The following is a 12500-nucleotide window of genomic DNA, read 5'->3' on the forward strand; positions in this document are numbered from 1 at the left end:
TGGAAGCATATACCATGAAAAAAAATACGAGACAGGAGACATCATCTTAGATGAGCCTGTGGGTGTGCGTGTGCAGGAAGGAGAGAGAGAGAGAGAGAGAGAGAGAGAGAGAGAGAGAGAGAGAGAGAGAGAGAGAGAGAGAGAGAGAGAGAGAGGTGGGGGAAGATTCTGTATATTTACCCCTAGGTGGGGTCCATCCCTCTGGGACTGAGGGATTACCTCGTCGAGGTCCTCCCCCTGTGTGGATTCAGACATTCTTTGAAACGATTATTGGGAGAGAGAGAGAGAGAGAGAGAGAGAGAGAGAGAGAGAGAGAGAGAGAGAGAGAGAGAGAGAGAGAGAGAGAGAGAGAGAGAGAGAGATTCTGTAGATTTATCCCTAGGTGGGGTCCATCCCTCCGGGAATGAGGGATTACCTCGTCGAGGTCCTCCCCCTATGTGGATTCACACATTCTTTGAAACTGTTATTGAGAGAGAGAGAGAGAGAGAGAGAGAGAGAGAGAGAGAGAGAGAGAGAGAGAGGATAATGGCAATGGTGAGGAAGATTTATGGTGACCATAGCTTTAACGGACTGTTGAAGAGCAAGAGCCCGTGCCAGCACATGGCTGGCTGAATCCACCGTAGATGGACCATGGCTGGTCCACGACTAAGAAATGGCACTATTCAGGATGTCTCGAAAGTTACAGTCAGATTGTTTAATCATTCTTTCACACTTTTAAAAAAATAATCTCTAGGAACATAATCAATATTATCATTATCCTCAAAACTATGACTACACGCAAACCAGCAAAACCTGTGATAATAATAATTATATTTAGTAATAATGGGTAAAGGTTTCAACCTATCACGCCAATGTGTGTTTTGCTTGTGTGTGTGTGTGTTTACGAAATACCTCGAGAACGGTTTAACAGATTTTGAAAACATACTTTGTACAGTATATATCAATAAAAATTTGAAGATTTGTCGCCATGAAAATCTTATCCGTTACTGAAGGATTCAGTACCTTATAACGGCTACAAATAAATGTTTGGATTCGATACTGGAATGACGTTATCAATATAATTCATAAGTTTCACGTCAAAGGGTGAAGGAATACGCTCTACAGATTATTATTATTATTATTATTATTATTATTATTATTATTATTATTATTATTATTATTATTATTATTATTATTATTATTATTATTAAATTGGACTTAATGAGTGCAGGATATCATTGACTCTGTCGCTAAGTACGGAAGAAAGTGAGAAGCAACCCATTTACTCTTTATTAATGACGATAGTTAATGCTTCTGATCAGTAATGAGAAAATATACGATTGCTAGCTCTAAAATTCGATCATGAAAATATCATAACAAAAGCATCACTCTCATAAACAATGCCATACCGGACACTTGGTATACTATATAATTTATCATGACTTGTGTACCTCACACTAACTTATTAGTATCATCTTCTCCACCCAATGCTAACCATATTACATAATAGAATTCGGTGACACGAAATCACTGAAGGAAACGACAAAGAAACAGATAGCACAGAATAATAATAATAATAATAATAATAATAATAATAATAATAATAATAATAATAATAATAATAATAATAATAATAATAAATATAAAACAAGATAACTTCTTTTCGACTAGCATGCAGACCGAGCCACTTTTGTCGGCAACGATAATAGAAAAGGAAAAACTGTCACACCAGAATAGTCACGCCTTTAAGAAATATAGCCTATATATGTATCACCACAAACTCTTGTACTGCTAAGCAAAATATTCTCAGAAGATGCAGTGTGTATGTGTGTGTACATATATATATATATATATATATATATATATATATATATATATATATATATATATATATATATATATATATATATATATACATACATATATAGGTAAATACATATATTCATACATACATACATATATAGAGTGATAGGTAGACACACAGATAGGTACAGATGAATAGATATATTTCTTCGGCTTCCCATCATAGTTTAGCGTTTTCTTCACGATATTTAAATTCCGTTTTCTTTACACTGTGAGGCGTAACTACTTCATTTTCCCAAAAGTTCCGGATATCTAGTTTCGTTATGTCCACTGCGTTAATCATCAAGTGATACAAGTCATATTACTAAAATGCTGTGTTTTAACTCCGAATCTGATTTCATCTTGTTTCATTGCTCAGAAATTAGAAAATATAGAAAATAAAATATTCTGTATTGATGCATTTCTTTGCAACAGTTTGCAAAAGTTCCACGAATATCTAAAACATTCGTGTTCAGTCATTTGGGTAGAATTGTAATGCATGTAATTTATAGTAATGTATTTTTAATACGAGACTAATTCTAACTATACAATCGTAATTACTGTCAAAACAACTACATTAAAACAGAAAAAAAAATTACGTATCAAAAATTAGGACGAGTCCTACGTCTACTAACGAGAAAAATCATAAAAGTATCAGATACAAGTATGAATTCTTTTCCACTGCTAATGAACGTCAAAACGTAACACGAAAAAATAAATAAGCTGTTAATCTGTCAACTTTAAGATGTTACCTTGGGATATGGCCGCTTGCCCCAAATCTTCTCTATCCCTGGTTTCACTCCATTTTAGTTGTTGACTGACTACCATGTACCTAATTCACCGATAAAGTAAACTGATGCACATTGCACTTTCATGGAAAGTGCCCACAATGCTCAGTTCTAGCCCGGAATTGGGACGTGTCCTCTTGGTATTGTAAGATATTGGTTACGCCACAACACCTTCAATATATGTGTGTGTATATATATATATATATATATATATATATATATATATATATATATATATATATATATATAAAAGCTTTTATATACAAAAAAACATCGTCTGAACAAAAATGAAGATAACATATAAGAATCTACTTAATATAGGATATAATTTCTAAACCTTGAAAATTAGCAAATAATTTTTTATGAAAAAAAAACACCGTCCTTCAGTTACAAGAGAACAAAAATAAAAACTAAAAGGTAACAAAACCTTTAATAAATAAATAAATACATGAGTAACCATAGGTCACGTCCTAAATACAAATAAACGAGGCGATGACGGCACAAGAGGAACTGATGACGGCTTACAATGGTTCGCTCTTCCGCGACCACAGAACGGACCAAAGAGAGGTGGCGGTGGTTACACTGATAAAAAAAAAACCATATTCCTTATTATGTGTTTCCTCGGCAGCTAAACGCTAAAGCTGTTGGCTCTCAACTGACACACCTCCATTCCATGTACTCTGTTTTGGCAAGGAAATTATCTGCCTAACATTCTAAACAAGAATTGTGCAACCAGCCATGCTATCGCGATTCTAGACTGACGCTGTCTAGACCGCAAGGAAATCATCTACCTAACATTCTAAACAAGAATTGTGCAACCAGCCATGCTCTCTAGATTCTAGACTGATGCTGTCTAGACCGATGCTTTCTAGACCGATCCTGTCTCATGTAGACTTAGGTTTTACGCTTGAACGAACGATAATTTTCACATTTGCATGTTTTGCCTCTGACCAAGACCTGGAGAGTTATGGAAAAGATTGTACCAAAAACTCTGAGAGTACTTGCATGTTTGTTGTTGCTAATCTCCATTCTGTATAGTGTGTTTTAATCACAGGGAAATAATATACCCAATATTCTAAACGGCAAGAATAATGCACCCAGCGATACCTTCTAGGCCGTTGCTGTCCTATTTAGACTTAGGTTTTATGTTTGAACGAACGAGAATCCTCGCATTTCCAAGTTTTGCCTCGGACCAAGACCTGGAGTTATGGAAAAGATCGTACCAAAAAACTCCGATAGCACTTGCGTGTTTGTTGTTGTAAATATCCGTTTTACATAGCCTGTTTTAAATAGCCTGCAAGGAAATAATGTACCGAACATTCTAAACTACAAGAATGGTGTATCCAGCTAGAGTCAGTTGCTAGACCGATGCTGTGCTATCTAGACCTAAGATTTTACGTTTAAACAAACAAGGATTCTCGTATTTACAAGTTTTGCCTCGGACCAAGACCTGGAGAGTTATGGACAGGATCGCACCAAAATCTCCGCGAGAACTTGTGTTTTCTTTATTTATATTACATGGTACTACCTCTTTCATTGTAAATCCCAACATTATTTTCACAATGTTGCCTTTCTCAATAATACGCTCTTGAAAAACATAAAACATGTTTATCGCGATACTTTTCTTATAATTGGACAACACCTGGGAAAAAAATCCCTTCTTAAACATATTCTTGACTTTCTTGATCTATAAACTCGAGTCATTTCAATGTTTGTAGACTATCTAAAATCCTTGCAAAGCAGTAAAAAGAACGAAGAAAGGAATTGGCAAGAAAATAGTTGTTCATGTAAACAAATAAACAAAAGCATTCATAGTAATAATAAGAACTCGTGAGGGGAAATTAATGGTGTATATTTTATATTACATACATACATATATAATTATATATATATATATATATATATATATATATATATATATATATATATATATATATATATATATATATATGAACATATACATATTGTTTCATATAATAGCTCCTCAAAGCACTGTAATTTCTGTTTTGCTTTTGTTTAAAACCACAAAACTATAAAGAATATAACTCTATTACCATCGCTCCACGAAATTTACATGAAAGAATAGTTCTGTTCTATTTTTACGATTCCTCCCATATGACTTTATTTAAAAGAAAGTTTGCCAGGAAAAAAATTAAATGGATCATGTATTCGCCATAATGACAGCTAATCTACCTACCTACCCACCGCATATTCATTTATACTGAATTTCTTCCCAAAATGACAATCTCAAAACTGAAAATTAAATAGACTTCAAAGAACAATGCATTCCTGAATATCATATAATATATCAATATCATATAATTGTTTTTCACACTTCTTGGATACTCGTGTCACTCCGAATCCTGAGATCCAAATGCAAGATTATGAGGAAATTCTGATGTCCATAGCAGGATTCGAACCACCATCCATAGTACCAGCACGAGGTCGTTGCCGTGGTCAGGTGGGTAATGAAGAGAATAGAATAGAATATAGAATTTAGGCTAAAGGCCCAGCGCTAGGACCTATGAGGTCATTCAACGCTGAAACGTAAACTGACAGTAAATAAGTTTTAAAGGTGTAACAGGAGGAAAACCTCGCAGTTACACTATGAATCAATTGTTTGGAGAGAGTGGAAAGTAAAATGTAAGAAAGAGAACATGAACGGAGGTACAGTTAAAGGAGTGAAAGGGGTTGCAGCTAGGGGATGAAGGAACGCTGCAAAGAACCTTAAGTAATGCCTACAGTCCATTGACGGTACTACCCCCCACGGAGCAGGTGGGTAATGTGACCTCATTCTGATATTCTGGATGCATGTTCGAACCTGCTACGGACATCAGTATTGCTTCATATTCTTCCATTTGGATCTAAGACTTTGTAGTAACAAGAGTATTCAAAAAGTGTGAAGAATTCGAGAAGCTATGATGGCATTGTGGTTGTTACAATTATATATATACGTATCTGGTTAAAAGTGACCATTAGATCCTGTATATTCAATGTCATTATAATGTTCGAAGAAAACCTGGAAAACTGAAAAGAATGAAACATAAAACATTAAAAACAAAGAAAAAATCTAGTACTCACCAAAAGAAGCAGACGACTGGCTGTTGCGTCCCGTGATGAGGGCAATTGTAGATATGAGGCTCGTCGCCGTACCTCGTGTAAGGCGCCGAAGGGGACTCGGCCCGGCGCTGATCCTTGGGCGTAGTGGGTGCGCTCGTCGAGAGGCTCGAGGGAGGTCGGGAGGACCTCTCGCAAGGGCACGAGCAGGAGCAAAATTGTCCCGTCTCCAGTTTGTTCCAGGTTTCTAACAAATATTGTCTCCCGAGCCACACGACGAAGTGGACGCGCGGCTGCATGTAAACACTGTGCAAGGCGGTTTGGCCCATCACAAGAAGTGGAGCGGTCCATCTGTGCGTCTTTCAAAACTTTTCTTCCAACACGCTGCGGAATAGCGCTTGAGGGAGCAGCCGCGTTTTCTTCCTCTTTTCTTTTTTCGCGCCAGGTGGTTTGTTTTTACACGTATCTATTTCTGTCTTTTCACTTCGTTCATTCCCCAGGAAGTGTATAATTATGCACCAAAACTACCTTCACTTTCACTTACTGACTGGGCTTTTTCACAGTCAAGAAATTTTCCAATTTTATGAAGTTTTTTTGGGTCTGAATTCGTTTAAATAGCGGTACCACGCTCTCAGTAATTTCCCTGAACATCATATCGAATAGAAACACATGGATTCTCCGTTATTCACATCAATAATGTTTTGTTTACTTGCAACACAGTGATTTCACACAAGCACCGGATCAAACTTCATGATCTGGACAAGTTGCAAAGACAAAAATATTAGTAATACACATAACAGTGAACGTTACCATATATGACCATAAAGAAAAAAAAATCAACAAAATATGAAAAACCAGATAAGATTTTCACTTCAAAAAATAAATTACCGTTATGATACACAGCGTAGAATAAATTGTGCTGCAACTAACAGCAGAAATAAAGAGCTAATTTTCATCATACTTAGTAAATTAACTTGCCTGATTTTAACAAATTTGTAATTCACATAAATATATCTTAAAGGGTTGAAAATGCATATGGAGATGAGCTAACTCTGTGTACCCTTGAACTGATTACCCTTCAGAATTTTTTGTAACTTTTCAAATAGAAAAAACAACAGCAAAATATTACACAAGGAAGAGGTAAAGAAGGAGCAGTCCATAACGTCTGTGCTCTTTCTAATGAGTAACCACGAGATGTGTTCAAAGCAAGACAACTAATAAGCCATTTCCATTAACAGAATAAAACAGAATATAGAATTTAGGCCAAATGCCAAGTGCTGGGACATATGAGGGCATTCAGCGCCGTAGGGGAAATTGCGAGTATAAAGGTTTGAAAGGTGTAACAGGAGGAAACCTCGCAGTTGCACTTTGAGACAATTGTTAGGTGAGGGTGGAAAGTAAGATGGAAGAGAATATGAACAGAGGTACAGTAAAAGGAAAGAAAGGGGTTGCAGCTAGGGGCCGAAGTCACGCTGCAAAGAACTTTAAGTAATACCTACAGTGCAATGCAAGAGGTGCACTGAGGGCACTAACCCCCAACGGGGACATTTCCACTAATAGGGGCGCCTCAAAAAAAAAAAAAAAAACGGTGGCTTCCACGTTTATCCTTAATTGATGAATAAAGTACGAATCCCCTCCAGGAACCAATGCTACATCAATCACGTAATATAGATTATTGTTGCTCGGACACTAAACAGTCCCATCATGTATTTCAACCTCGGCTTCAGTGGACACTAAATTTGCCCTCTAGACCTTTTGCACAGACCCAGTTTATCCTCCTCGCTTCACCTATTCTGTTATTCACATCCTCTCTTACCAATTGCACAAAATTATTGTTTCTTGGAAATCATCTATTTCCTACAGTTAAGTCCTTTCAGAAAACATTTCCACAAGTCTCTTAATTCTTATTTACTATAGGCACTCTTTACTTATTAATGACAACAAAACTTATCTTGTTCATCTACCATTGCATTTAAATCCCCTAGCACAACCACCCTTTCTTAGTCATTATACACAGCCAAGGACAGACTCAGATTCTCCAGGAAAAACTACTATTTCATTTAATTATTTTCTATTTCTATACCATAATTAAACCACAATTCAATCCACAAAGTAACACATCCGTATATTTTTCACCCTCCCTTAATCCTAGAGACACTCAGGGATCATGTTTACTAGGTCCATGGTCCACTTCTAGCCTAATGCTCACTAGACCAACCAGATGTAAACGAATACCAGTGAATGATGGGGTCAAGTAAAAAGGGCGTAGGTCTAGCAACCTCAACCTTGTGCATATTTGCCATTATTAATCAATTATATATACACACATGCACACACAAACACACACATATATATGTGTGTATGTATGTATATATATCAAATATAAGGAGCAAAGAGTATAGAGAAGTAAAGAGAGAACACTCGTGCCTGCCCTTTGTAACTGCGGGCGACGGTGGCGCCTCTACCGGCGGGCGCGTAATTGGAGTTGGAAGATGTCAACAATATGACAGGGACACAGTTTTGTACTGCAGTTAATTGCCGTAATTCAAGAAAGACAACGCCTGAGTCATCATTTTTTCAATTCCCCAAAGTCAAGGAAAGGTGAGTGATATGTTTTCAGTTACATTTTATCAAAACTAAGTTCACACTAACGAAATTATGAGATATGTTGACGGTTATTCTCTCGTTGTTCCCTTGACCAAAGAGTATACTGTACTCTAAACTCTCTGCTTTGGTTGTTTCATTCACAATGTTTTGTCTAGACACTACAATGGTTACTGAGTGTTGTTGCATTCTCTTACTGGTCAAGCTATTTCATATAGCAGGGTTTGTTTGTTTGACTGGGTTTCCCCAGAAACTCTCAGAGTCATAATCGCATAGACTTCTTCTGTCTTGATTCTTCTTTGGGTGGTCTTCTTTCTTGATTCTTCTTTCGTTGTCTTCTTTCTTACATTGTTACATTATCCTTCTTCTTCTGCTCCTGTTGTCACAATCTTTCCTGTAAAAACTGAGCACTGGTGGTATAGTGTGGTATGAGGAGAGATGTGCTAAGTAAAAGTTTGTTTAAATTATTTAATTATTATATACTTAATTAAGTCATTTAAACTAGCTTTTACTTAGCACATTTCTATTCTTAAGAGCCTTACAGATTTGCTCCCCGGATTTCCTGGAAAAGGAAATTGAACTAATCCATAAGCAGCTATCATCTTTAAAGTACCCTGATCATATAAGTGAGGAAGCAATCCACCAAGCAAACACTTTTCCACCGTTCCCCTCCCCCCCCCCTCAGAACAAGACCAGAGAGATGCCCAACAATAAAATAAAAATCCCACACCTGGACAGGATTAAGACATTGACACAGACACTTGGAAACTCTAACCCTTTTGCTTTTATCTACCCAACCCAAATACCTTAGCCAAACCCCTGATTAATGTCCAACAAAAGCCAGTCCCCAAAGACACAGGAGTTTACGAAATCCCTTGCCTTGATTGTGACCAATCTTATATCGGCTTTACAGGCAAATCACTCCCCCAGAGATTAATACAGCATAAACGTTCAGTTAGGTATGTACAACAGAGCTCAGCTATTTTTAACCACATACATAACCATAATCACAGAATAAACTGTATAATTTATAGCAGCAATTGTCGGTTCAAAAGCCAGATGGTGGAATCAGCCTTGATTAAAAAAAGAAATACCATGAATCTTTCAAGAGGCGCCTGGGATTCATATATTTCAGATAAAATCTTCCTGCAACCAGCGATTAAGAAGATTAAAGAGAAATTGTCAACTGGAGTGACATAACGGCTGACCTATGGACCTTCTGGTATAACTACCGCTTTTCTGCAACTTTTTCTCATTCACTGTTTGCCTGAGGAGAGAGACAGTTTGGCCTCTGAAATATAGTAGCCTTTACTTTCTACATTTTGGCGTTTTTATGGGCTCCTCATATTTGATGGAATTCTGGTTTAACAGAAAATATTACACAGTCATATATATATATATATATATATATATATATATATATATATATATATATATATATATATATATATATATATATATATATATATATATAGTATATATATATATATATATATATATATAGACACAGTAACTTGCCTATTACAGGAGGCCATGGATTTTAACGAAGAGAATGGGATGTGCCTTGTAGCCCTACTAAATACTCCACCAATTACATGCGCGCAACATGTACCAAGATAATTTTACTTAAAGTTAACATGCTAAATTATTTATCTAAAGCTGGTTATCATACTGAACGTGAATTTAAATCAACTTCTAGTAAGAAAACTAATTTCATATTTTAAAGAAATACTTCAGTGCATTACACTAGTTACATGTTCGCCGCGTTGGTTGGCAGTTATCTACATTAATGCTTTGCCAAGCAAGTTAACTGTCTTAAGAGAGAGAGAGAGAGAGATAAATACTTACAAAGTGTACGTATCAGTAGCGTAAAATCGCTGAGAATTAAATAATCTCATTAATCTTTTGCACAATCCTCATCGCTACATTATCATTATTACCAACACAACACACACACACACACACACACACACACACATATATATATATATATATATATATATATATATATATATATATATATATATATATATATATATATATATATATTTTATATATATATAATCATTTTTACATATATATATATATACATTTATATGTATAGTATATATATGTGTATATATATGTATATACATATACATATATATTTATATATATAATATAAATATATATATATATATATATATATATATATATATATATATATATATACACACATCTAACATTTATTTTCACTTATCCGTAACTTCCTGTTCGAGAGCTCGCATGCAAACCATCACGCAGAGCTCAAACTATCACCAGTTTCCCCGAGAAAAAAAAAATCCTTTTCCTCACACCTGTAACATGGAAATTTAAGCTGCGGCCGGCAAAACATGTGAAGTGTATTTGTCACACGGAAAGAGAAACGTTTGTGTTTATACTAAAAACTGGGTTAAGGAGATTCGGACGATGTTCTAAGACATTTCGCTTTCTACAATCGTCATACGAGGTGGACATACTTTATGATATTTATAGCTGTTAATTGTGGCCGGAAAATTCATAAATAAAAAATCAAAGATATACGTAGTACTTTTCGATATGTCTAAACATGCCACATGCTCATTGTATGTATAGCTGCTATAATCAATTTCACATAATAGCATACATGCTCAAATAAGTTTACGATATATATATATATATATATATATATATATATATATATATATATATATATATATATATATATATATATATATATATACATATACATTATGTGTGTATATATATATATATATATATATATATATATATATATATATATATATATATATATATATATATATATTACTGACAGGACCTCATTGAAACTGGATGGTATCTAGCGGAGATATTTATTCAATAAAAAGTGAATAAATATCTCCACTAGATGCCACCAGTTTCAATGAGGTCCTGTCAGTAGTTGCATTAATGCGTAGATAATTGTGTAACTGATAATTTTATATATATATATATATATATATATATATATATATATATATATATATATATATATAGATAGATAGATAGATAGATATATATATATATGACACTGAAGACACCATTCAACATTCTCCTCAACGTCGCGTGTTTGCGAGGCAATAAAAGATATAGCTAAGTGGTTCTCCCGGAAACACTGGCAACTGCGGGTAAAAATGGGTTAAAGATTTTACCAGTAATTTAGGTTTTATTGCCCAAGCACCGGAAACACGGACTCTTGTACAAATGCGTCAAGAACGTGATATAAAACCGCATATCTTACAATTCCTAATTCTGATTAGGGCCAGGTGTGAGCAGTCTCTAAACGCATTGAACCATCTCATCACCTAAACATCATTTTAACTACGCACATTTACTAAACGTTCATCCATTTATTTCGGATTATTACTTTATTATTATTATTATTATTATTATTATTATTATTATTATTATTATTATTCAGGCGGTGAGCCCTATTCATGTAGAAGTAGCCCACACGGGCCCACTGATTTGAAATTCAAACTTCAAATGAATATGGTGTTCATCTGAAAGAAGTAACAGAAGGTGAAGGAAATACATAAAGAGGAGATCAGTTATTAGAAAAGACAAAATAAATTAAACCCCAAATAGCAAAAAAAAATCATCTCAGTAATTTTAACCTTTTTGTGCAGTACCTTTCATTTGAGTTCAGCATCCAGACATAAGTCGAATAAGAGGTTTGGCTTAACAATCCCACCCTACGTTTCAGTCCGGACTTCCATAAACACTCCGAGTCATCTCTAAATCTTCTATGAACACCAAGCAAACTTATCTGTTTCACCTATTGGGCGACTCAACCTCTTCTCTCAACCTGCCGTCATCCGTCACGCTTACTGTCAATTACCAATATGAATCAACCGCTTCCGTTCTTCCACTATCCATACTGAAAACCATTCTTCCATCGTCCGGGTTTCCAGTTACCCTCATAACCTCACTCTTGCTCACACTGACTTTCAACCTTCTCTTCCAAACGATTTCAACAGTATCTGCTATTTTTCTCCACTGTACCCACTACATACTACATTATTTATTATTATTTCGGTAGATGAACCCTATTCGCAAGGAACAAGCACACAGGGGCCATTGACTCGAAATTCAAATTTCCAAAGACTGTTGGTTTCAACTTCCCACCGCAGACCCTACGCTGCAGCAATAACTGATCATGATACAGAGCCAGAGATTTTCCATCGACCTGCA

At 35.3% G+C, this 12500-nt stretch overlaps 1 protein-coding gene across 2 annotated transcripts in view; it reads right to left on the reverse strand.

Moving 5' to 3' along the window:
• Nucleotides 1-12500, reverse strand: part of mwh (multiple wing hairs) — a 302166-nt gene that overhangs the window by 281118 nt on the left and 8548 nt on the right. The window contains exons 1-2 of one of the 2 annotated variants that reach the window (XM_067088141.1): nucleotides 8468-8664; nucleotides 5691-6421 (exon numbers count right to left, since the gene is read on the reverse strand). In XM_067088141.1, coding sequence (XP_066944242.1) covers nucleotides 5691-5995 — 305 coding nt within the window. In that variant the 5' untranslated portion in view covers nucleotides 5996-6421; nucleotides 8468-8664. Of the gene's footprint in view, nucleotides 1-5690; nucleotides 6422-8467; nucleotides 8665-12500 lie in introns of those variants that run through there. The other variant, XM_067088140.1, reaches the window with a different exon arrangement.

The sequence above is a fragment of the Macrobrachium rosenbergii genome, chromosome 44 (assembly GCF_040412425.1).
Source record: "Macrobrachium rosenbergii isolate ZJJX-2024 chromosome 44, ASM4041242v1, whole genome shotgun sequence".
Taxonomy (NCBI): domain Eukaryota; kingdom Metazoa; phylum Arthropoda; class Malacostraca; order Decapoda; family Palaemonidae; genus Macrobrachium; species Macrobrachium rosenbergii.